The 27486-nt window shown below is 48.2% G+C and overlaps 1 protein-coding gene across 4 annotated transcripts in view; it reads right to left on the minus strand.

Annotated features, from left to right (window-relative positions):
- Positions 1-19356, minus strand: part of UVRAG (UV radiation resistance associated) — a 92332-nt gene extending 72976 nt beyond the window's left edge. For all 4 annotated transcript variants that reach the window (XR_010612510.1, XM_065678911.1, XM_065678913.1 and 1 more), the window contains exons 1-3: positions 19152-19356; positions 2950-3067; positions 990-1024 (exon numbers count right to left, since the gene is read on the minus strand). Coding sequence is in view for 3 of the 4 variants with exons in the window: in XM_065678911.1 (XP_065534983.1) it covers positions 990-1024; positions 2950-3067; positions 19152-19232 (234 nt within the window). In the remaining variant the exon portion in view is untranslated. The remainder of the gene's footprint in view (positions 1-989; positions 1025-2949; positions 3068-19151) is intronic.
- Between the last annotated feature and the right edge of the window lie 8130 nt (positions 19357-27486).

Raw genomic sequence — 27486 nt, forward strand, 5'->3', positions numbered from 1 at the left:
TTCCTTGTCCTGATTTAGAACAGGCAGACCTCAAAATCCTAAAGTCTCACGGAACTTGTCTCTTGCATAAATGAGGCTTGAGGATGGAGAGAGCTGCTTCTCCATTCAGGAGCTTTTCAAAGCATTTACAGCTCATGGGCTGCTCTATCTTGTTCATGCAGGTTTTCAAACTCCTTTACCCAGTATCTGCAACATCCTACACCTAGAGAGACAGCTACCCCTCATCTGCTGTACCTGATCAGTTCTGGGCCCTTCACTGACCCAAAATGGGAAATGCAGAAACTCTAAGATGCTTTCAACTTCACTTTCTTGAAGCTATTCAAAGAATGCGCATGTGTATATATGCAGGTACATGCTGCTTACCCTTCACTTATACAACAGAGAGATGTTCAAAGAAATCAGTGCAACACTGTTTGACTGCCCCTTTGTCTGGGGTGTTGCAAACAGGGCCTTAGCTTCTACACCACTGCACAACTTGAGCTTCTATTGAATCTGTACACCCAAAGTAACATACAAGTGCTTCTTGAATAGATATTTAAATAAAAGCAGCTATTTATGTTAAACCAAGAACAGCAAATAAAGAGATGAACTGCAAACAAACCTGAGTTATGGCACATACAAATCGCAGATAGTGAAGTGACTTAAACCAGTAAAAACACAGCTAATGGTATTTTACCTATTTGGTGTTGTTAATATTGAATTTATATTTTAAAGCTTAATTTGAAGTTTTCACAAGAAAATACCCTGCCTTTGGAATATTCTACCTTGCAAAAGGATGAAAAGACTTAAAACCAACACACATTTCTACTAGTCAGTAACTCACTATTTCAACCCCTGTGAGAACGACCTGAAAAGGAGAATGGCATACTCCAACCAGAACTGGAGTGCAAATACACATTTAACAGTGCTGGTGTTCAGCAGAGAAATCAATCTCCTGCAGTAAATACATAGTTTTTCAAAGGAAAGGTTTCAATATTAAAGTAACTTACCAGAGAATTCTTGATCACCTCACTCTTATAAAACTCTAAAGAAAAAAATGAGTAAAAAAACACCTTTAGATTAGTTTAAACATTGATATAGAACAGAAAAGACTAAAATAAATAACACTCATGTAAGACAAATGCTAGTGGGTCTAGTTTGTCAGGAGTAGCTTCATGAGGAAGACTTGGAAGTACAGGCATGCTTCGAACTAGAGCGAGACCTCCCTTGGAACAGTGTGTGCAGTTCTGGTGTCTCCAACATAAGAAGGACATGGAGCTGTTGGAACAAGTCCAGAGGAGGCCACAAGGATCATCAGGGGCTGGAGCAGCTCCTGTATGGAGCCAGGCTGAGAACACTGGGGCTGTTGAGCCTGGAGAAGAGAAGCTGCGTGGAGACCTCAGAGCAGCTTCCAGTGTCTGCACGGGGCCACAAGGGTGCTGGGGAGGGACTCTTCATCAGGGACTGCAGTGATAGGACAAGGGGTGATGGGTTAAAACTGAAACAGGGGAAGTTTACATTGGATACAAGGAGGAAATTCTTTCCTGTGAGGGTGCTGAGGCACTGGAATGGGTTGCCCAGGGAGGTTGTGAGTGCTCCATCCCTGGCAGTGTTCAAGGCCAGGTTGGACAGAGCCTTGGGTGCCATGGTTTAGTGTGAGGTGTCCCTGCCCATGGCAGGGGGGTTGGAACTGGATGATCTTAAGGTCCTTTCCAACCCTAACTATTCTATGATTCATTCACATTTCACTATTAGACATCATCATTTGAACTTAGCATTTCACCTTTATACCCATGATAATTCTCAAGATTTACTGAGGTTTTGGTTTCTGGGGTGCCCCACTACTTCACAATATTTGGATGACATTGGCAAAGTGATCTCTTTGTCACACCACATCTTCCTGGAGGAGTGCAGCACTCATTGCACTGCCTTCCTGAAGAGCATGAGGGACCTTGAGGTCCTTTCCAACCCTAACTATCCTATGATTCTATGACCTGTTCCAGATGCTTAGAGAGTGAAGAGCCAAATTACCCCACAGAGGTGCCAAGAACCCTGTATTAAATAGAAATAAGCAACAGCTGACACAGGGACCTTGGCTTTTCCAGCCCAAAAAGGAACTTGAAGGGGCTTCAGGTAGAGAGCTCTAGAGGCTGTAATATAGATCTTGTACAGTATCCCTTATCCTTGGACTCCAACAGACTAAAGTTTTGATGGAATGCAGGACAGTCCCTTACATGAGAGGCTGTAGAAGTAGCGATCAGTTAGAGGTTCAGCCAACCAACCAAGAAGTCCAGGCTGCAACCTCACGTTATATATCCTTATCCTTCTAAAGCCTTGGAGAAAAGCAAGGATCAATTACACTAGCTGAAAATAAAGATTAGGAGAAAACCAAAATTCACCTTCAACTGTTGAGCATATCAAAAAGGAGGTTAAAAATATAGTTTTAATAGCATCTCTCTACAGTCAAGAACTGTAGTGGAAAGCAAAGCATTAAAGGGGAATGAGATCCAACACTCAAACACAGCTATCAAAAGCAGAACAGATGCCTGGATGCTTCATGTCATTGGCTGACAAGTCTATTTTTGGAAAACTTTGATAACATGAGTGCTGGTTTCTGCTCTGTAAAGTAACTGAGCAAAGAGCAGGACACTCTCCCCCCACAAAGCAACTAAGGCTCCAAAGGCTTTAACTGTTCTGTGCTCTTGGAAGTTCCCAAGTTTCCTAAATTGTCAGTGAGGGGAGAGGAGCAAAGAAAAATAATAAGCTAATTTAAGACTCTACTAAATGCATCATCTGTTTTGCTTCCTTGGCTGCCAACTGAAAGCTTTTAGGAAGCTCAGGAAACTAAAGAGCTCTTCTCCACTGTTAGTATAAGTGATGTGAATATGGCAGCAGGTTGTCAAGGCAATAAAAGGGAAGAGAATCTGGATCATAGGAACCCAAGGATTAACCAGTGAAAATCTGGCTTACCTTTGTATATCTTGGTGTTATCACACAAGTGAAGAGTGAAGTATGTATCCAAGAGGCGATACCCATTCTTGTTGATAATGTTGCGGGCAGCGATATTCCGAAGGTGGCGAAGCCGGCGCTGAAAATGAGCAAAACAAAACAGATCAAGAACTCTGGAAGGGGCTTATAGCAGTGGAAGGTATCCCTGGCCATAGCAGGAGGTTGAAACTGGATGATCTTAAGGTCCTATCCAATACAAACCATTCTATGATTCTCTGAAACTGTCTGGACAAGCAGCAACCAGCACCTATGAGCTCAGATAAAGCAACACTGATCTACTACTCACACTTGTATCCTGTACCTGCTTTCTGTTCTTCATGTCTAAATCACCCCAACTAATCCAGCAGTTTCAAGTATGTGAGACACTGAGCTTCAAACAGCAGCAGCACCACCCAGGTATTCTGCATCATCACATTGGAAACACTTCCAAGGTAAAGCTAGGTTCAACAAGTGCTAGCAAAGAGCTCCAGCATAAACCAACACTGAACCCAGAGCTGGATAAAGCTTCCTGAATTCACAGTAATCCTGGAAACTGCTACCACAGCCTTAAATAAAACGTACCATAGAATCCTATCAGAAAGTCATATCCAGATTTTCAGGTAATATGAAGGGCACAGTGAAAGTTGCGATATCTGTCAGCTACCATCTGCTCAGGTAACAAAGTCCTTTCCTTTTGGAGAGAATACACTTGAATATGGCACTAAAATCTTTAGTCTAAGTGATTTCAGCATTATGCTAGTTTGCTACAATACTGTATCTTGAATGAAAACCGTCAGATTGTGTCAAGCTCTCTTCATCCCCCTTTCTCCCTCCAAGTTCCCAACAGCTATGGCTCAAAGCACACAACATGCTTAACTTTGACAAATACTGAACATGAGCAGCAGGTCGAAGGAGGTGATCCTGCCCCTCTGCTCTCATGAGACCCCACCTGCAGCACTGTGTGCAGTTCTGGGGTCCTCAGCATAAGGACATGGAGCTGTTGGAGCAAGTCCAGAGGAAGCCACAAGGATAAGCAGGGGACTGGAGCACCTCCCATATGAAGACAGGCTGAGAACATTGGGGCTGTTCAGCCTGGAGTAGAGAAGCTGCGTGGTGACCTCAGAGCAGCTTCCAGTGTCTGAAGGGGGCTACAAGGATGCTGGGGAGGGACTCTTCATCAGGGACTGCAGTGACAGGACAAGGGGTGATGGGTTCAAACTGAAACAGGGGAAGTTCAGGTTATGGATAAGGCAGAAGCTCTTCCCTGTGAGGGTGCTGAGGCGCTGGCACAGGGTGCCCAGAGAAGCTGTGGCTGCCCCATCCCTGGCAGTGTTCAAGGACAGGTTAGACACAGGGGCTTGGGCGATATGGTCTAGTGTGAGGTGTCCCTGCCCATGGCAAGGGGTTGAAACTGGAGGATCTTAAGGTCATTTCCAACCCAACCATTCTATGATTACAAATTCATTGTTAAGTTTTAACAAGTTAACACAGACTCTCCAGTCATTCTTAACTCATTTCTTAGCTGTGCTTCTTATTTTAACTCTGAAAACCCATGCAAGCTTAAAACAGACTGTCATGAACCTAACACTCAGCAAACCACCCTTTCACACATATAAAGTTCTCCCCAAATCCTTCACTATCACATTCTCCCAATGAATCTCTCAATCTACTCTCACTCATCCACCACAAGGATGTTGACAAGTGGCTACTTATCCTTTCTGGATCACCACAAACCACCTACAAGCCTCAAACAACCGGGTTAGTGCATCCTTTGACCACAGAGTTCATTTTACAGGATACTGGTGCTTCCCGAAAGCTTCTAAGTCTGGATCCACCTTCAAAGGAACACACTCGCCAAAAGAGGATTTAAAATGCTTTTGAAACCAAAAGGCAACTTTTCTGTTTGCAGCTTGTCCTAAAAGGCATTTATGAGAGTTAAAAGGCTATCACCTGTATTAGAATAACGGTTACAATGATATTTTATATCACTTGGTATCACTTCAGTGATGTCTTACTTTTTCTTCCTGGAAATGTTTAAGAGGAATATTACATTTCTGTTCATGTGACAGATTCAAAACCACCAGTTTCATTCCTGCAAAGGCTGACTTACACTAAAAACACAGCTGAGCTGGGATGACCACATAACTCCAGGATAAACACACAAGATTAAAAACATACCCAAGGGAAGGGACGAGATCCAGAGGGAACTAGACACACTGGAGAGGTGGGATTGTTCAAGGCCAGGTTGGACAGAGCCTTGGGTGGGATGGTTTAGTGTGAGGTGTCCCTGCCCATGGCAGGGGGGTTGAAACCAGATGATCTTAAGGTCCTTCCCAAGCCAAACTATTCTATGATTCCACAACATCATGTAGCTCAACAAGGCCAAGGGCAAGGTCCTGCCCCTGGGTTGGGGCAATCCCAGCACAAACACAGGCTGGGGGAGACTGGATGGAGCAGCCTGAGGAGAAGGACTTGGGGTGTTGGGTCAGGAGAAGCTCCCCATGACCCGGCTTCAGAGAGCGCTTGAGCCCAGAACCGCACCCCCCCACCTCACCGTGTGCTGGGCTGCACTCCCAGAGCATGAGCAGCAGCTCAGGGAGGGGATCCTGCCCCTCTGCTGTGCTCTGGGGAGACCCCCCCTGCAGCCCTGATCCAGCTCTGGGGCAGCAGCACAAGAGGGACGTGGAGCTGTTGGAGAGAAGCCAGAGGAGGCCATGGAGCTGCTGCGAGGGCTGGAGCAGCTCTGCTCTGGAGCCAGGCTGAGAGAGCTGGGCTGGGGCAGCCTGGACAAGAGAAGGCTCCTGAAGGGGAGACCTGAGAGCAGCTCCAGTGCCTAAAGGGGCTGCAGGAAAGCTGGAGAGGGGCTTGGGACAAGGGCCTGTAGGGCCAGGCCAAGGGGAATGGCTTGAACCTGCCCGAGGGGAGACTGAGCTGAGCTCTTAGGCAGAAGCTCTTCCCTGTGAGGGTGCTGAGGCGCTGGCACAGGGTGCCCAGAGAAGCTGTGGCTGCCCCATCCCTGGCAGTGCTCAAGGCCAGGTTGGACACAGGGGCTTGGAGCAAGCTGCTCCAGTGGAAGGTGTCCCTGCCCATGGTAGGGTTTGGAGCTGGATGAGCTTTAAGGTCCCTTCCAACACAAACCAGGCTGGGATTCTGAAAAACAAACCCACACAAAATGACCCACAAACTTCTAAGTTGCTTCACTGCTCAACTACATGGTGTTGTTTTGTTAGAGATTGCTATCAAGATTGTCAACAGAAAGATTAAGCTTCACTTAAAAAAAAACTATATGGATCTTGTACATGACCTCAAATCTAACTTTAAAGCTGTGTAGTTTCACTGGCCATTTTTATAAGGAACCTAAACACTCCTTAAGAAATGGCTTTGAACATACATTGCACTCTATAAAAAATGATACAAGTGTTATGTGCCATCTCTCTCCTTTAATTAACTTGTGTAGCACACAGACCAATCCTCTACCATGCTCACATACATATATATATATATGTATATATACACATTAAATCCTTTACAACCTAAAAGCAACCCACACAGCATCTAACAAAGAGAGCAGCCTTCCCCACGTCTTCTTTGGACTGCAAACTAATTGTGTGCCTGGTTTAAGGACAATCAGTAGCCCCCAAGCAAAGCCAAACATTTTCTTGTCTTTCACTACATGCAATCAGGTTTGGAAAAAGCTTTAGTGTTATAACCAACACCTGCACCTCTGGAAAAGATGTGGGTCCATGTCTCCACGGTTTGTGACATCTTTGCACCCTTCAAAGTCCAGAATTGATCCTGAATTCAGAAGTGTCAGTTCTCCCAAAGCAGCTGGAAGAGGAATGGTACATTCAGGGCTGTGAGACCACAGCACAGTTCAGGACTCAGCATGCAGCAGGTAGTGAATGTCTATTTAAATCTCCAGCTTAGTCATCCCTCTCCTCCTCCCTTCCGTCCCACTACTTGTCCATTTAGCCCAGCTGATGGGGAATAGGTTTCCAGTTAACGGACAATTCTCTTGTTCACATTCTTTACTATGAGGTCATGACAACAGAGAGACTTGGATCCTGAAAATAAACCTCCCTTTGCTGTCTTGATATTATATTGCAGTATTCAGATCTCCTCAGAACTCTACAGAGGCTGCATTCAGTTAACCTCTGTCATTGACCTCTCCTGACCAAAGATAATCAGCTTTAGCCAGGACACCATCAGCTAAAGACATACCCAAAAGACAATTCAAATAGGCTCTAAAATACTTCATCAAGGACTTACAGCTGCTCTGTGACAAACTAAGTATTATTTAAGGGCATTTTCAAACCCTTATTAAGGGTAATTATAAGGGTATTTCCTATCAGTTTTGGTCAAGATGTTGGAACGCACAAAACTTCCACGATGCTGTAATTCAGGTCTCACCAGCATCAGCCAAATTCCCTGCTGACAACCCCCATTGCCTACTTGCACCACTGCAAATAACTGCAAGTTATTTGTACCACCATAAGGGAGCATTTGTGCAGCTGCTCCATGAATCACACTGGGGAACTGAGCTGGATGAAAACTCACCACAGCCCTTCTGCTGGGTTGCTTTCACGAGAGCAGTTCCTCAATGTGGTTCCCAATGTGGCTGTAGAAGCAGCTGTGCTGATGCAAGAGAGACAGAGGAGCAGCCAAAGTCAAACAGGCCTGACTGGAGCAGCTCTACTTTGCAGCCAGGCTGAGACAGCCGGGCTGGAGAAGAGAAGGCTCCTCAAGAGGAGATGTCAGAGCAGCTCCCAGTGCCTAAAGGGGCTACAGAAAACCTGGAGAGGGGCTTCTGTCTGAAGGCCTGTAGGGACAAGGAATGTGAAATATGTGCTGAGATTCTTCCAGAAGTCAAGGGTCTCTTATTCAAGAAAAGTACATGGTTTTCACAGACTCACAGAATGGTTTGGGTCAGAAAGGACCGTGTAAGATCATTCAGTTCCAACCCCCTGCCATGGGCAGGGACACCTCACACTAGACCATGTCACTCGAGGCTCTGTCCAACCTGGTCTTAAACAATACCAGGGATGGAGCATTTACCACCTGTTTGAGCACCCTGTGCCAGCACCTCAGCACCCTCACAGTAAAGAACTTCTTACTTATCTCCAACCTGAACTTCCCTTGTTTCAGTTTGAACCCATCACTTCTTGTCCTATCGCTACATCATTCTGAAGATCTTGTTTGATGTATCTTACTGTTCCCATACCATGTATTCCTGGGAACATCTCCAGATTTACCACAGGCCATACACAAGTCAGACTGATGCAGAATGAAGTATTTTGTTTGACAACCTTGTTAATACTTTGCTTTTTCATTCAATGATCCCAGAACTCTAAACCTCAGAAGACCTGGCAGACTGTAAAAGACAGAAGCTGCCTGCTCCCTTCATGCTTTAGTTCCCTCAACAGGAAGATAGCCCAGTCTTTCACTACCTCTGCCAAAAACACCACCTTCTGCATCAGACACTTGTTTCCACACAATGTTTTCTGGTGCATTTCTGCTGTCTCACAGTGAGGGTCGGAGAATTAAACTAAGGAAAAGCTGGCAAAAAAGCAGTTAGTTTGAACTTGTGAAAGTTCCTCTGATTTCTCGCACTGTATCTACACAGGTGTGCCCAGCACAAAAGCAGGACAAAGCAGACAGACTGAGGTTTCTTGGTGGCTTCAACTGATCCAAACACCACTCTTTGCTTCCTCCCAGCTCTGAGGAACTTGGATAACAATGTATTCACTGGGTTTGTTTGTCTAACAATGTGGTACCAATAATAAGAATCACTGCAGAGATGAAAGGGGGAAGGAAGAAACAGAAGAAGAGGTAATAAGTCAAAACAAGAAAGAGAAGTGTGCTGCTGTTAGCACAAGGTCTGGCCTGTTCGTGAAACCACAAGAGAACAGTGACTACCTCCAACAGCCTAAAGTATCCATGGAATTTCCTAATGATTTCTTCAAGGTCATCTAATGGGCACCAAATCAAGCACAGGGAGTTCTGACTTCTCTTCTGTCTCAACCACTTTGTTATTCTCTTACAAGATGATGACCCTGGGAAAGAAATCGTAATGTAAGGAAACCCAACTGGATGAGAACTCAGCCAAGCACCATTTTCCCCATCTTCACTGTTGATCTATCGCACTGAGCGAGCAGCTCAGACCCAAGGAGTTGTGCAGCTCAGGTTATTAATATCATAGAATCCCAGACTGGTTTGCATTGGAAGGGACCTCAACACTCATCCAGTTCCAACCCCTGCCATGGGCAGGGACCCCTTCCACTGGAGCAGCTTGCTCCAAGCCCCTGTGTCCAACCTGGCCTTGAGCACTGCCAGGGATGGGGCAGCCACAGCTTCTCTGGGCACCCTGTGCCAGCGCCTCAGCACCCTCACAGGGAAGAGCTGCCTAAGAGCTCATCTCAGCCTCTCCTCTGGCAGGTTAAAGCCATTCCCCTTGACCTTATCCCTACTTGCTTTAATAAAATGCTCACTTTGGCCTAATACATTTCACATTTTGCCAAAGCTTCTGGGTTTTTAACTAGAGCTTTTAATAACAGAGAAAAATCCACAACCCCTCAAGCCTGACATGCAGAACCTCGTGTTTCTCTGTGACTTACAACAAATACATAGAGACCCCAAGAGCAGATCTTGCAGGCCAGTTCTGTTAAGTTTGAAACAAGCAGGTTTGTTGTAGTAATGTCTCTGTCGGTAACTAATCTTTGCACCCTGATTTAATGCTGAAATAGTTGGAAGGATTTTGCTTAAATTCTTCCAGAGCTATTGTGGGTCATAAAGAAGCAGGCTAGGAAACTAGTGTGAAAGCCAGGTAAAACCAGAATATGTACCCGTTTGTGAAGAGGTCAGAGCTGATCCTGACCTGAAAAGTATTTATGAATAGTCTCCATTGAAACAGCCAGGAAGCAGCATTCTGAAAAGCAGAGGTGATGTCCAGAGACTATGTCTTCATAAGGGGGATGAAGCACCTCCCATATGAAGACAGGCTGAGAAAACTGGGGCTGTTCAGCCTGGAGAAGAGAAGCTGAATAGAAGCTTTCACAAGGGACAGTGATTCCAGCCCTGCCCTGGGCAGCCTGTTCCAATGCCTGAGCACCCTCTGGGGCAGGAATTGTTCCTCAGCTCCATCTAAACCTGCCCTGGGGCAGCTTGAGGCCGGTTCCTCTTGTCCCATCCCTTGTTCCTTGGGAGCAGAGCCCAGCCCCTCCTGGCTCCATCCTCCTGGCAGGCACTTGTAGGGAGCCATCAGGTGCCCCCTGAGCCTTCTCTCTCCAGACTGAACCCCCCAGGGTCCCTCAGCCGTTCCTCATCATACTTGGGCTCCAGACATCCATACTCCTGCTTACTTACACAACTTACTGCACTGAGAGGTTCAACAAGGACAGTCAGCAAATGGAAGATGTTGTCTGAAAAGCATCGAGTCTTCCCTAATTCATGTAGGGAGAAAGTGAAAGAGGAAGAATAAGGAACATCTCCACATTTGACATGGCCTATGCAGAAGTATAATTATTCCCTAGCTACTTGAATGCAAAGCAGCCTTCATGAGCTCAACCCAGAGCTGAAGAATGCAATGTGTGAAGTTGATGCTACAGCTAAAACCATGTCAGCCTACGGCACAACCTGCTCCTTAAATCAAGGAAATAATTCAGATTACTAATTATATAAATGAAGAAACTAAAATGGAGACATACATATATACTACTCCTAAATGTAGCTACATCCTTTAGTCCATCTTTCCTCACATCTCTTACTACCTAGCCCCCTAAACTCTTTCCTCATTAAGTAACTGAATTTATACCAGGAAGTAACTCGGAACTCTACATCATTGCTCTTAAGCAGTAGTTAAGAGCTGGTAACTGTTCAGCAGGGACAAGAAACCATCTCTTTGTACACCATAATGACACAGAATATCTACACTGCTGTTTTTACAGCTCAGAAACAACAGGACAACCAAGACCAAAAGGGATCTTCAATACAAGCCCACAGTGTCCACACTCTTCACTTAATTTCTGCATCCTCACCCTTTTTTCCACATCCAAAATGTGTAGTCAATGCTGCAGAAAGACTGAAAGAGCCTGTTATTTAAAATGTAAGATACAACAGGTACAGAGACAGGATACAAACAGGATAGCTTTTGAAAGACTCACAATACAGACTGCACTTCAGTGCAGTGTTAGCAGAAAGGGTTTAAAAGCCAAGTCATAAGCCCATGCAGGGACCAAGGCAAATGAAACAGTGTGCGTTGTTTCAACAGCTGTGTTTGGTTATGGTCACTACAACATCAAGAGGGACACACCAAGAGCTGGCAGCCACCACAACCCTGAAGAATAAAAACTGTCAGCACACCCTAAAAGAACTTGCTCTAAACTGGGGTTAAGAAAATCTGAACTGTTTTGACAGACGAAGCTCCTCTTGCAGGGTGTTTAGATAGGATACGAGTAACAAGGAACAAGATAGACCGTCTTTCCATCCTAAACCAAGACCTTTTAGAAATACCATCTTTCCTTAAAGGAGGTTTTCCTTTGAGTTGGTCTAAATAAATATTTACTCACTTGCAAGATGAAAGACTAGAACTGCAACTGCTTCTTTGACACAACATTTGAACTACACCATGGGGAAGACAAAAGAACATCAGGGTGCAAGTTCCACCTCATTAATAACATGCTGTAGAAGCTTCTTCACGCGTTAAGAAGGCTCTTAACATCACCTTGGGTGAGAGAGAATTAGTCTGTATTAGCTGCAGGAACAAACTGAGAATACCAGTTGAGCAATAGAAAACAAGATGCTGCTAAGAGGGAAGGACCCAAAAAGTAACCAGGGTCTTCTGGGATAAAACATCAACAAAATCAAAGCAAAGGCACTTCTGACCTTAAGGAGCCACTTGATTTTAAGGATGCACCAAGCTGCACAAGCAAACAGTGTTTGCTGATTATCTTGAAACGTATTAATGTTTATCATGTCACTGGATGACAAACTAAGGGCAAACAGGAAACCTTCTCATCATAAGGAATGCATCTTTAGTTACCAGCTACCAACCCTTCCTTCAATTAAGGATAGTTCCTAACCCCCCACAAATCTCCTGAATAAAGCATCAAAGCCGATTTACTACAGCTTTCTGACTGAACAGGGCCTGACTTAATCACAGAATCCCAGACTAGTTTGAGTTGGAAAAGACCTTAAAGCTCATCCAGTTCCAACCCCTGCCACGGGCAGGGACCCCTTCCACTGGAGCAGCTTGCTCCAAGCCCCTGTGTCCAACCTGGCCTTCAACACTGCCAGGGATGGGGCAGCCACAGCTTCTCTGGGCACCCTGTGCCAGCACCTCAGCACCCTAACAGGGAAGAACTTCGTCCTTATACACAACCTAAATCTTCCCTATTTCACCCCTTGTCCTATTACTACAGTTCCTGATGAAGAATCCCTCCCCAGCATCCTTGTAGCCCCATGCAGACACTGGAAGCTGCTCTGAGGTCTCCACGCAGCTTCTCTTCTCCAGGGTCAACAGCCCCAGTGTTCTCAGCCTGGCTCCATACAGGAGCTGCTCCAGCCCCTGATGATCCTTGTGGCCTCCTCAGGACTTGCTCCAACAGCTCCATGTCCTTCTTATGTTGGAGACACCAGAACAGTGCGCATACCCCAAGTGCGTACACAGTACTCCAACTATAAACATAGAATAGAAATATTTCATAGAATAGTTAGGGTTGGAAAGGACCTCAAGATCATCCAGTTCCAACCCCCTGCCATGGGCAGGGACACCTCACCCTAAACCATCCCACCCAAGGCTTCATCCAACCTGGCCTTGAACACCGCCAGGGATGGAGCACTCACAACCTCCCTGGGCAACCCATTCCAGTGCCTCACCACCCTCACAGGAAAGAATTTCCTCCTTAGATCCAATCTAAACTTCCCCTGTTTAAGTTTTAACCCGTTACCCCTTGTCCTGTCACTACAGTCCTTGACGAAGAGTTCCTCCCCAGTATCCCTATAGGCCCCCTTCAGATACTGGAAGGCTGCTATTAGGTCCCCACGCAGCCTTCTCTTCTCCAGGCTGAACAGCCCCAACTTCCTCAGCCTGTCTTCATACGGGAGGTGCTCCAGTCCCCTGGATTACTCAGTCTGTGAAACACACTTGCATTCCTTAAAGAAAATACAGGGGGGTTGGATCTTGATCCCTAAGGTTCATTCCAACCCTAACTATTCTATGATTCTCTATATAGTGCAGATAGAAAAAACTGAGCCCCAGATCGTCACCCAACCTTTTGGGCTACAATTACCATTTTACAGTAACTTTAACAACTGTTTCCTCCTAATTGCCTCTAACAAGCTCTATAGACATTGACACAATTGTAGAAGATCACCAGGTCAACACTCATGTGGTGGTGTTTTACTGGAGCAGCACTTCCGTCTGTCTTAGTGGTTAAAGACAGTGCACGTCAACAAGAAGTGAAAGCAGTATTCAACTACGACACTTTCCAGCCACTACTCTGATTTCCCCCAGCAGATTTAGTAGGAAAGAGGAAGTAAAATATTTAAGAGTCAGTCTTTGTTTTCATATTACTCAGTGGAATGTATAACAATAGGCATATAGAACTATTTCAGACAAGAAGATGCTCTTTTCACACTGATTTAGATGAAAAACCAGTTCAGATGCAGTCTGGAGCCACGGTAGATTTCTTCACTTCTGCATACAAAACTTCACAAACCCATTTGCCAGAGCACTTAAAATCACCCATTTCTGCCATGTTACCCATTCTGATGTCAGTGGTTTGCATTCTTAGAGCAAATAACTATGAAATTTCAGCCTTGTTGTAATTCACCCATATTCTTCTCCTGTTGCTTTACCTCTACTTGTTTGGATCACTTCAAGTATCCAAGGTACTGGATTACCACTTCCAGCTACTGAAAACATTGGTTTATTTATTGCTGAAATCCAGAAGTACTACAATTCAGAAGCACTACTTCTTTTTCTCTTTAGGAAGCTTGTTCCAGAAGTACTTTCAAAAGGAAAAACATCTTTTGCTTTCACTTGACTCATGAGCATTCCTTCGCATCCTGGGATCAAACAGGGCAGCAATGCCAGTTTCTGAAGCAGGGATGTTAAGCTCATGGTATTACTAAAATGCAAAGAGCTCAAAGATTGTTATATGTTTAATAGATAGAATTTCTTTAAATGAATGGAGTCACAGAATCATAGAATAGTTAGGGTTGGAAAGAACCTTCCGATCATCAAGTTCCAACCCCCCTGCATGATTTTTTGTACATTTTACAGAATGCACAGAATCTTCACTTCTATAGTCATACAATCACAGAATGGTTTGCGTTGGAAGGGACCTTGACACTCATCCAGTTCCAACCCCTGCCACGGGCAGGGACCCCTTCCACTGGAGCAGCTCGCTCCAAGCCCCTGTGTCCAACCTGGCCTTGAACACTGCCAGGGATGGAGCATTTAACACTAAATGAAACCACTTCCTAAGAACTTATCTCAATCTCCCCTCTGGCAGGTTAAAGCCACTCCTCTTCCCTACAGGGCCTTGTCCAAAGCGCCCCCCTCCAGCTCTCCTGCAGCCCCTTTAGGCACTGGAGCTGCTCTCAGGTCTCCCCTTCAGGAGCCTTCTCTTGTCCAGGCTGCCCCAGCCCAGCTCTCTCAGCCTGGCTCCAGAGCAGAGCTGCTCCAGCCCTCGCAGCAGCTCCATGGCCTCCTCTGGCCTTGCTCCAACAGCTCCACATCCCTCTTGTGCTGCTGCCCCAGGGCTTGATCAGGCGCACGGGTGGGGTTCTCCCCAGAGCGCAGCAGAGGGGGAGAATCCCCTTCCTCGACCTGATGGCTCTTTTTCTTCTTCACTGCTCCCTAATCACTCATCAGACTGTGCATCAGTGAAGTTGTTTGTACAACAGTTACATGTTCAAGCTTGTGGGTCTTCAAACACTGTCTCCCAGTTCATTAAGAGCCTCATTCTCTCCAGTGTTGGAATTACTATTAGAAGCTTATCAGCTTCAGCATAAAAGAAAAGCTTGAAGTGCTGAGGCAGTGCTCCAAGGTCCATGAAGATGTGCTTTCCTGCCTCTAGACAACCACACATGACATCTGTTTTGGTCAGCAGTTGGCACAGTAACATTCAACAGATCATTTGACTGCAGCATGACTGTATCAATGTTAAGACTGCATTTTTTGGCTAACTCCTTCTATCTAGAATAGAAGGGCGTGAAAGGTTTGGCTCTGTCAATCTCCATTGCTTTGTCCTGCTTATGGTGACAGGTTTGAGCAGTTAGAAATCCATAAGTTATCATGGCAATCCTGGCCTTGCATCAAGCACCTAGAAGGAGATCACGCTAAAGAATCCATCTCTCCCTTTAAGTGTAATTATTTCAGTTCTGTTAGACTCACTCTTTCAGCAAAGGAAATCTGCATCCTGGCACAATTAGGGATACAAATTTGAATTCTATGCTTAACTAGATCCATTTCTTTACAGCCATATCCTCTATTTCTCCCATTTTAAATGTAGAGGACAACAGCAAAATGAATTCTTAGGCCAGGTCATCTAGTCACCAAGGAGTAAGTTAAAAAATAGGTTAGTCAGACACAAGCAAAAGGGTTTGCACATGACTTTTCACTCCTGAGCTTTGCCTTCTAATCAATGTGAATTTCACTTGCACTATTAAATCCAGACTAAACACAAATAATACCCTCAATACCTCAGTCTTTAACAAGTCCCTTTAGTCATTACAAGCCCTCACCCTAAGCCCACATTGAGAACTCGGTCTTTTAGAAGTTTTACAGCCATGACTCAGACCATTTTTACTCTCATTCTTATTGTCAAGAAATGCAGCACTGGGTGTTCTAGAGAAAACTGCTTCCTGAAACAAAGCACTGAGCTGATTTCTGTGCTGGCAGGTAGCAAACAATCCCCTTGTGTTACATAGCACCAAGCTCATCAGCCAGATCGTTGCATTATCGAAGTGGTACAGACTGGAATGACTTTTCCATTCTTTTCCACCATTCTGCAGTGAAACACCTCCAGGGTGATTCCCCCTTTGAGGTATCTTGCAACTCAGTAACAGACTTTTAAGCCCAGACAATACAGTGAAAGAGGATGATTTGTTACCACCATCTTCAACTGTAATTTTGGAGCTGCTTGATTTGATTGCAAGCACTGACACAGACACCTCAGCACGTGGGCTCCTTGTATTTGCAGAGCACACAGCAAAGCAATACCTCAGACTGTCACAGCCTTCCACTTGCTACAATTAACATCTCTGCAGCACACATAGAAGCATTCGACACAGCTTTAACTAAGTATTTACTAGGCTGGAACATCCTATAATTGCTGATTCAGTTTCTGCTCCTACAAAAGTTTCTGGTCCTAGGAAAGAAAATAAAAAGGCTGTGTTTTGGTCTCACTTTCACAAATGGAGCCCAATGACTAATAACTGAAGCTCCTCTCCCTGTAGCATTCACTTGGTTCTTGCACAAGCCTGGGAAAGAATAAAAGCAAGAATTCAGCAGGGAAAAAGCCATACTTGATCCCCTGAACTGCTCCCTGTAAAGTCCATCCAAAGCAGCAGTCATGTTTGTGTGCATTAACATAGAACAGACCCACATTTTAAAGTGAATGCATGCTGTCAAATTAGGATCAATACTTGCAGAGTTCCAGTGGCCAAAAGTCATCTCTATTTGCTCTTTTTGGATGCATGGTAAATCATGTTTAGCACTGGAGCAGTTGTATCTTCATTTCAAGTTAGTATCTATTGATTTTTCCTCTAGTAATTCTTCATTTTCACACCTTGTAACACTTAGCTCAAGTCAGTGTCTCCTTAATAGCATCGATTGCACAGAGGCAATGAACCACAGCTTCAAGCAGAGTCACATCTTACACTGTTTCTACAGAAAAAGAAGCTTTTCCTAAGGAATTATCCCCCTTTCCACCACAACCACTTAAGCTCCCATGCAATAAAAGTCCCTACATGCAAGAGGGGAAAGGGCACAGACTTAGGCTGATAGAGATTGCTAAACCCTCACGCAGAGCCTCGACTTCCTCACTTAACCTTGCTCCCAACCCTATCCAAAATTAAAACATGGGACGTCTGCCCAGTAAACCAAAAGCCAACTCTCAGCGAACAGGAAAAACAAAGTTAGCTGAAGGAAGGATGTGATGGGGAGGGGACGTTTCATCACTTTCCACAATGCACTGAATGCTGCATCCATGCTTACCCCCCCTACCTGGTTAAGAGCCAGTGCAGGAAAGGAGAAGGCAGCCCAGCTGCTCCCGCCTCATCAGCTTAAACCCAGGTTATCCGGGTGTTATCTATGCTGCAGCTCCCAGCTTCAGTTGCACCCAGCACCACCATGGGCACAGAGCAGCCTCTCAGGGAGAGCAGACCCCCTCTCAACTCTCAATACAGGCAGAAAAGGGGCACAGACCCTGCCCCATGCAAACGGGAGCTCCCCCATCACCTTCCTACCAGCCCAAGAGATGGGTGCTCAAAACCTCCTGCCCCATGGACCCTCCTTCTATCAGCGCAGGGGAACTCCCCTCACAGAATCACAGAATCACAGAATCCCAAGGGTTGGAAGGGACCTAAAAAGATCATCTAGTCCAACCCCCCTGCAAGAGCAGGGTAACCTACAGTACATCACACAGGAACTTGTCCAGGCGGGCCTTGAATATCTCCAGTGTAGGAGACTCCACAACCCCCCTGGGCAACCTGTTCCAGTGCTCTGTCACTCTTACAGTAAAGAAGTTCTTCCTGATGTTAACGTGGAACTTCCTATGCTCCAGTTTACACCCATTGCCCCTTGTCCTATCACTGGATATCACTGAAAAAAGCCTAGCTCCATCATCCTGACACCTACCCTTTACATATTTGTAAACATTGATGAGGTCACCCCTCAGTCTCCTCTTCTCCAAGCTAAAGAGACCCAGCTCCCTCAGCCTCTCCTCATAAGGGAGATGTTCCACTCCCTTAATCATCTTTGTGGCTCTGCGCTGGACTCCTTCAAGCAATTCCCTGTCCTTCTTGAACAGAGGGGCCCAGAACTGGACGCAATATTCCAGATGCGGCCTCACCAAGGCTGAGTAGAGGGGGAGGAGAACCTCTCTTGACCTACTAACCACTCCCTTTCTAATGCACCCTAAGATGCCATTTGCCTTCCTGGCCGCAAGAGCACATTGCTGGCTCATGGTCATCCTCCTATCCACCAGGACCCCCAGATCCCTTTCCCGTTCACTACTTTCCAGCAGGTCACCCCCCAACCTGTACTGGTACATGGGGTTGTTCTTCCCCAGATGCAAGACTCTACACTTGCCCTTGTTAAATTTCATCAAGTTAACGCTTCAGAGAGTACCTCTCCCCTTTCAACAAGGGAGCACCCCACACGTCAGGGCACCCTATAGCTCAGGGAGCACCTCCCCTACACCTCAGGGTACTCCAAACCCCAGGGAGAAACCCCCTTCAAGTCAAAGGGTGCCCCAAACACACCTGAGGGCACCCCATAGCTTAGGGAGCACCCTCTTTCACTTCAGGGCACCCAATACCTCAGAGAGACACCCCCCTCTACACCTCAGGGCACCCTACACCCTAGGGATAAGCCCCCCCTCCTTCAACCTCAAGGTACCCCATAACTCAGAGAGACCACCCTATGCCGCAAGGCACCCCATAACTCAGGCAGCACTCCCCTTTCACCTTAGGGCACCCTACACCTGAAGAAGTACCCCCTACACCCCATACCTGAGGGAGCACCCCCCTCCATACCCGAGATACCCTCTCCTACACCTTAGGGCACCCGACACCTGAGGGAGCACCCCGTACACCCCATACCTGAAGGAGTACCCCCCTCCATACCCGAGATACCCTCTCCTACACCTTAGGGCACCCGACACCTGAGGAAGTACCCCCTACACCCCATACCTGAGGGAGAATCCCCGTCCATACCCGAGATACCCTCTCCTACACCTCAGGGCACCCTATACCTCAGAGAGACCCCACATACACACCTCAATGAGCACCCCCTCCACCTCAGAGCACCCCACACCTGAAGGGGCACCCCTCACACACCTCCGGGTACCAACCACCCCAAGGAGCACCCCGCACCTCAAAAAGCACCCCGTTCTCCACAGGGAGAACCCCCCTCCCTTCACCTCAGGGCCCGTCCCCTCGCCGAGGCCCCGGCGTACCTGCTGCGAGGGCAGCTCCACATGCAGGGCCCGGGTAGCGGAGCCCGGCGGTAAGGCGGCGGGGCCGGCGGCCGAGTTCATCCTCACGGCACGGCAACGGCCGGGCAGCGCCTGCGCATGGGCCCCGCGGGCCGCCGCTCCCCGCCGGGCGCGCAGGGGTTAATGGCGGCAGCACCACCGGCCCGGGCCGCTCGCTACGGAGCCATATTACCGCAGTGCTGAGGGGCGGGACGGAGGCGGTGTCCCGCTCGCTCATTGGTCAACGTCCCAAGGAGGCGGGAGCTCGGGGGTATATTCGAGATATTATTGGCTAAAAGGGACGTCAATCACCTCGGCCTCTGTCAAACCGTTGAGACGGGAGCCGGCTCCGATTGGACAACTGACTTCCGGAAGGCGGGACCGCTGCCGGAGGCGAGGCTGGTGATTGGAGGACAGCGTGAAGGCGCGGCTGGTGATTGGAGGACAGTGGGTTTGATTGGCACAGCTCGGCCTCCGTCACGTGTGGGGGAGCTGTTTGCATCACGTGGTGGGACGAAAATATTTTGCTGGGTGGGTGCGAGGGGAGGGGGGTTCTGTTGCTATGGCAACGGGGAGGGGGCGGGGCCTGTCGTCATGGTAACAGGGAGCGGGCGGGGCCCAATGCCATGGCAACGGGGAGTGGGCGGGGTCCCCGCGGCCTGTGTCATGGTGAGGGCCGGGAGGACCCTCACGTCGGGGTGGCCGGCACCGCAGCGAGCCAAACGGCCCCATCCCGTGCCAGCGTGCCCCGCAGCAGCTTTAACTGCCCCACACTGCGTCCGTGTGCTGGGGGTGCTGAGTGATGGAGCTGAGCGTGAGCAGCTCGGGCCCAGGCAGCCGGGAAGCCCCCAGCATCCTGGCCTGGATCAGCACCAGTGCGGCAGCAGGGCCAGGGCAGGGATTGTGCCCCTGCACTGGGCACTGGTGAGGCCGCCCCTCGGATCCTGTGCTCAGCTCTGGGCCCCTCACTGCAAGAGAGACATTGAGGGGCTGGAGCGGGGCCAGAGAAGGGAATGGAGCTGGAGCAGGGCCTGGAGCCCAAGTGTGATGGGGAACGGCTGAGGGACCTGGGGGGTCAGATGGAGAAGAGAAGGCTCAGGGGGGACCTGATGGCTCCCTACAAGTGCCTGCCAGGAGGATGGAGCCAGGAGGGGCTGGGCTCTGCTCCCAAGGAACAAGGGATGGGACAAGAGGAAGCGGCCTCAAGCTGCCCCAGGGCAGGTTTAGATGGAGCTGAGGAACAATTCCTGCCCCAGAGGGTGCTCAGGCATTGGAACAGGCTGCCCAGGGCAGGGCTGCAGGCACCGGCCCTGCAAGGGTTCACTCCCCGTGGAGACGAGGCCTCAGTGCCATGGGGCAGGGGTGGCCTCGGCAGTGCTGGGAACGGTTGGACTGGATGAGCTTAAGGGGCTTTTCCAGCCTGGTTGATTCTGTGATTCTATATGAACCAACCTGCCCCACATCACACCAAGCTGCCCCATGTCTACCTGCCTCACACCATGTCAGCCTGTGCCAGGACAAGTCAACCTGCCCCTCAACACATCAACCTGCCCCATATCACACCAAGCTGCCCCACAGCAAACCAATCACCCCCTCATCAGGCCAACCAGCCTCATACCACACCAGCCAGCCCCACAAAAGACCAACCTGCACCATAACAACCCAACCTTCCCCTCTCCATGCCAACCTGCCTAACATTACACTAACGCATCCTACATCACACCAACCCATTCCACATCACACCAACCCACCCTGCTGCACTCTAACCCACCCCACACCATGCCAACCCATCCCACATCACACCAACCCACCCCACACCGTGCCAACCCACCCCACACCATGCCAACCCACCCCACACCATGCCAACCGATCCCACATTGCACCAACCCGTCCCACATCACACCAACCCATTCCACATCACACCAACCCGCCCCACACCATGCCAACCCGCCCCACACCACGCCAACCCACCCCACATCACACCAACCCACCCCACACCATGCTAACCCACCCCACACCATGCCAACACATCCCACATCAAACCAACCCATCCCACATCACACCAACCCACCCCACACCATGCTAACCCACCCCACACCATGCCAACCCGTCCCACATCATGCCAACCCATCCCACATCACACCAACCCACCCCACACCATGCCAACCCACCCCACACCATGCCAACCCACCCCACATCAAACCAACCCACCCCACATCCCACCAGCACACCCCACACCAGGCCAACCCCAATGGTCCACCCAACCGAAGTCCAACAGAGCCATCCCTCCATCCCACCCTGCCCAGGCACCCTGCGCCCTGTGCCGAAGGCCCGTCCTCACGTACCATACCGCACTGGGAGCGCCAGTCCCGTCCCCGTGCCCTGCCGGTGCCACCAATCACCGCGACGCCCTGCAGCGCTTGCCCAGCGTAGGTGGCCACGCTGGAGACGCTGGTCCCCATCCCACTGCAGTGCAGAGGCACCGGGTCCTGCACCGCCAGGAACGCCCGTCCCACCGCCCCGGCACTGGGAACGCCTGCCCCGGCGCGTGCCGCAGCACTGGAAATGCCTGTTCCCACCGGGAGGGGTGGATCTGGAAGGGCTGAGTGCGGTGTGCAGTGCTGGAGAGCGCTGTCCTCCTCTGCTCCTCCTCTTCTTCTTTCCTCCCATCCTCAGCACCATGTACATCCAACACCATGGAGATCATCCCAGCTGGAAGCTTTCATTCGCCTGCAGTGCTCATGGGTTTGTAGTATTCATGCTATGTTGGTGTGTGTTGCACCGGCGTTGTCTATAGCATGCATTTTGGTCTTGGTTATTCATAGATCCACAGCCTGGTTTGGGTTGAAGGGACCTTAAAGCTCATCCAGCTCCAACCCCTGCCCCGGGCAGGGACCCCTTCCACTGGAGCAGCTTGCTCCAAGCCCCTGTGTCCAACCTGGCCTTGAGCACTGCCAGGGATGGGGCAGCCACAGCTTCTCTGGGCACCCTGTGCCAGCGCCTCAGCACCCTCACAGGGAAGAGCTTCTGCCTAAGAGCTCAGCTCAGCCTCCCCTCGGGCAGGTTCAAGCCATTCCCCTTGGCCTGGCCCTACAAGGCCCTTGTCCAAAGCCCCTCTCCAGCTTTCTTGTATGCCACAATCTTGACATTAAGATCATCTTTGTCATTCCAAATGAATTCTTCACACCTTGGTAGAAAAAAGAATCCCCCATTTTTCACCTTAAGAAGCAAGGTTTAGTCCTCCAAGTTGAAGATGGAAAGTTCAAAAGGAAGGAGCACGTGTATTGTAATGAACCAGTAACCAGGAGATGAATCAAACTGCTACAACAGGTCCAAAATGACTACGTTTGAACCTCGTGATCTCCACAAGGTCTGGATGCTTGGTAATAGCACACTGTGCTATTGAAAACACTGCAATAGTAGGGCTTCTTTTCATCAGAAGGAAAAATGAAGATGTGCTGGTTCCCAGATCTTCCAATAAAAAAGCTAAATTCAACCACAACCCCAAAATGCACACGATTTAAGCTCAAAGTATTGAATTTCTTTGGCTCCCACATATAGAATCACATAATTTGGTGAAGAAAGCCCACGTTGATGTGTCACCATGTGTTAAACCGAGCGGAGAAGTTTGGTAGCTCTGTTTCAACCCCTACAAAGTGCTTTGGAGAAAGGCAGACTATGGTGAGTGGCTGCAGGTGAAGGAGGAGGATGGAAGAGGATGACTTGTGTAAGGATGGCCATCAAACTCCTGGAAACTTGACTTTTCCTCCAGTTTTCATTATTCTTTCTCCTTTTTTTTAGTATTCTTATGATTATGAATGAGTTGACCATTGAATGTTTGAGGGTGCTGAGGCACAGGGTGCCCAGAGAAGCTGTGGCTTCCCCATCCCTGCCAGTGTTCAAGGCCAGGTTGGACGCAGGGCTTGAAGCAAGATGCTCCAGTGGAAGGGGTCTGTGTCCAAGGTATGGGCTTGGATCTGGATGAGCTTTAAGGTTCCTCCAAGCCAAACCAGGCTGGGATTCTCTGATTTTACAATTAAGACATTTGGGAATGCTTTTCAAGTGTGAAGCTCTTTAGATAAGCTTAATCTAGTGAGCAAAACTAATTCTAGCTCTGAATTACTTATAAAATCAGAGAGGATCACAGTTGTAAGACCCAGTTTTCACTGAGATAAATCACTAAAATCAGTTTACGGGAACAATATGAAGATGCCGCTGATTTTCCACCTAAAATATCAAAGGATTTTTAAGAAAAAGTCTATTTTTGGATAATGCTGACTTTCCCCTGACTAACTTAGTGGACTGTAGTGACAGGACAAGGGGTAACGGGTTAAAACTTAAACAGGGGAAGTTTAGATTGGATCTAAGGAGGAAATTCTTTCCTGTGAGGGTGCTGAGGCGCTGGAATGGGTTGCCCAGGGAGGTTGTGAGTGCTCCATCCCTGGCAGTGTTCAAGGCCAGGTTGGATGAAGCCTTGGGTGCCATGGTTTAGTGTGAGGTGTCCCTGCCCGTGGCAGGGGGGTTGGAACTGGATGATCTTAAGGTCCTTTCCAACCCTAACTATTCTATGATTCTATGATTCTAACTTTCCCCCACTCCTTCACCTTCCCCTTCTAAACATAGTGTGTTATCATCATTATTCTCATCCTAAATCCAAACCACAGCACTGTACCAGCAACTAGGGAGAAAATCAACTATCCCAGCCAAAACCAGGATATTAACATAGTGATTAGGTGAATTTAAGGTCCGCATGACATTACCATAGTAGGAATTCCCTATTTTTCTTCCTTTCCACAGCAGCAGATGACTATCTATGATTCTATGATCTTAAAATACTGCTGTTGGCAAAGTCACAAGTTCCTCATCATAGCAGCTCGCAAGCCCTGTATATGGAGATTACACTTAATTTGCTGCTTAATGAAGGCTAAGATCTCTAACCCATAATTCAGGGACTAAAAAGCACAATTCCCCCCAGAGGAAAATTCAAATATGACCCCAAATCCCACGCTGCTTCATTAAGGATTAATGTAGCAGTGGAACTGATAGAGCTCCACAGAAATCCCTATGGATTTCCTGCTCACGCTAGGTAAGTTTTTGGCCTCATATTCTACATTTTACACTTATCTTTGCTTGTTTTGCCATTTAATGTGACAAGGAACAGCTTGCAGTTGCATTGTCGAATAAGGAGTTCATAGGGATAAGGTTTTGGGTTTACATTTGACTTTCGTGGCCTTTGAGAAGTCAGCTCCATGCCTTGCACAGTTCATCCCAGTGACCATTCAACATGATAAGCATCATTTAATAACCCAGGTTGTGCCTAAATTTGAGCAAAATAATAATCTCTTTGGGGGTTTAGAGTAATTAGTTAATGAATTAGGCTTGGTGGGGTAGTTTAAGCAGGGTATATCCAACATGCAGACATGGAGCAGCTTCTTCTATCCTGGTTTATGAACAGTCACTCGAGCAGTGCTGCTGATCTCACCCATAGACGTGGCATTACGTAGGACACTGTAATTTACTGAGGCCTTAGGAAACTGCCATTTAAATCTTCTAACCACATCAAAAGGCTGGTGTTATCTGTCTGCATCACTTTGAAAATGACAGCATGACCTTCATTATGTCCCTGTGGATGTTTCGGAAGCTGATTATCATAAGAGATGAAATTCCTGTGGCTGCAGCAAGTGCATGGATGCAGGGAGTGCTCCTACATCCATAACCAGACCAACTGCCCAAGCTATGTGCTGTGGTCAGCACACTGGAGGGAAGGGATCGGATCCAGAGGGACCTGGACAGGCTGGAGAGGGGGGACCATGTGAACCTCATGGAGCTCAACAGGGCCAAGGGCAAGGTCCTGCCCCTGGGCTGGGGCAATCCCAGCACAAACCCAGGCTGGGGGAGAGCGGATGGAGCAGTCTGAGGAGAAGGACTTGGGGTGCTGGGTGAGGAGCAGCTCCCCATGACCCGGCTTCAGTGAGCGCTTGAGCCCAGAACCCCCCCGTGTGCTGGGCTGCACCCCCAGAGCGTGAGCAGCAGCTCAGGGAGGGGATCCTGCCCCTCTGCTGTGCTCTGGGGAGAACCCCCCTGCAGCCCTGATCCAGCTCTGGGGCAGCAGCACAAGAGGGACGTGGAGCTGTTGGAGTGAGGCCAGAGGAGGCCATGGAGCTGCTGCGAGGGCTGGAGCAGCTCTGCTCTGGAGCCAGGCTGAGAGAGCTGGGCTGGGGCAGCCTGGACAAGAGAAGGCTCCTGAAGGGGAGACCTGAGAGCAGCTCCAGTGCCTAAAGGGGCTGCAGGGAACCTGGAGAGGGGCTTGGGACAAGGGCCTGTAGGGCCAGGCCAAGGGGAATGGCTTGAACCTGCCCGAGGGGAGACTGAGCTGAGCTCTTAGGCAGAAGCTCTTCCCTGTGAGGGTGCTGAGGCGCTGGCACAGGGTGCCCAGAGAAGCTGTGGCTGCCCCATCCCTGGCAGCGCTCAAGGCCAGGTTGGGCACAGGGGCTTGGAGCAAGCTGCTCCAGTGGAAGGGGTCCCTGCCCGTGGCAGGGGTTGGAACTGGGTGAGCTTTAAGGTCCCTTCCAACCCAAACCAGGCTGGGATTCTGTGATCTCAAGTTTTCATGAAGTGAATCCAACAGGAAACAGGGAAAAAAACAGGTTTCAAACCCACAACCTGATTACTGACCTTGTCTTGTTTTCACACGTGCTCTACACTCACACCAGCAGCTCCTCACTTTGACCTTACAGCAAGCCAGAAGCAGTTTATTCTGGCCATTCTTTGTGGAAAAGAAAGCCAGAAAATAATGATCATTAACAGAACTCAGATGCAGCTTTAACCATGTAGGTTAAACCATCCTGCAGAATAAAGCAAACACCATCTGGGGAAAGTGGCATGAAATGCCACTTGAGTACCTTCCAAAATGCTGTCTGAAGGCTTGGACACCATCTCTTGAAGCAGCACTGTACCATTGCTTTCTGCCTGGTGGCACTCAGTTTGAGACCCATGGGCTAGTGTCCTTTCAAACGACGTGGTGGTGAGGTACTGCCTGCAGGTCGTTCTGGAGCTTATTGAAGAGACCTCATTGTAAGTTTTGGCAATGTTAGAACTTTGGGAAAGGAAGCGATGACTTTGTGGCTAACTGATTGCTGCTTCTGCCAACGGATCAGGTCAAATATGCTTCTTATTGAGCTATGAGATCATTACAGAATCACTCAAATGAGCAAACACGCTTCACTGATGGATGGAAGGATTCCAAGTGCAGTGCAAAGTACCTCCAGTTTGTGAGCTGGTTAAAGAGGAGGAAAGAGCTCAAGTTTTGCCACTGAATGCCTGTTAAATAATGGAATTTACAGCCACAGATAGGGGGTTAAAAGACTTTGGTTCAGTTTGCCCTTGGAGAGATAAACTCAAGCTAGAGACTAAGCAAGAGATTGGGTTTGGCGGCACTAAACCCTGGACCCTTTCACGTCCGAGGTGTTTCTGAGTGTCTGCATTTCTAGTTGCAGATGATTACATTTGCTTCATCCCCAGAGGTGGTTTTAATCTGCTTTATGATTCTCGCAGCTACCTAAGGTAGACTTCATTGCACTTTTGACATCATCATCAAGCTGTTCTGGACACATTATGAGCACAGAGGAAATCCCTTTTCAGTAGAAGACATCTTCAAATCAGCTTATAACCATTAGACAACGTCCATGGAGGATATGGAAGGGGATTCCTGGTGGTTTGGAGTGCAGATGATGCTTAGAATATCTATTATTATCCTGGTGCTAGAAAAGCTATTATTTTCATGGCAGAACTTCCTTCTTAGACTGAACTATATAATTTAAACATCTATTTTAGGTGAGATAGGGAAACAAAGTACATTTTAAATGATAGGGCCACGAAGGAAATGAGCAGTGTTAACTCAGAACAAGGCGATCCCCACATTAACCTTTACCAACCAGGTTTATTCACACACCTATTAGGTTGTACAGGAAGTAAGTGGTAATTTTGGTCCTTTCTTTAGGCACTGAGGGTCTTTTTGCGATGGAGACCTTCTCATTTGGCACCTGGGCTCTTCGCTGTCAGAGGCTTCACGGCACAAGTGCGAATCATGAAGCAACAGCCCATAAACCAAACCTAATTTCTGGGAAAACACTGAAACCATGTTGCTTTAAAACCATGGGTATGAATTCTTTGAAGCCTTCAACACACTAAACCATTGTGGTCTGGGGGAAAGGGTGGTGTTTGTTTTGCTGGTGTTTCTGGGTAGCTTGAGAAACGTGTTGTTAGACTGCATCATCCAACCAAGGTAGCCTGATCTCACATCCACTGAAGCCAACAG

Source organism: Lathamus discolor, chromosome 4 (genome assembly GCF_037157495.1).
Source record: "Lathamus discolor isolate bLatDis1 chromosome 4, bLatDis1.hap1, whole genome shotgun sequence".
Lineage (NCBI taxonomy): Eukaryota > Metazoa > Chordata > Aves > Psittaciformes > Psittacidae > Lathamus > Lathamus discolor.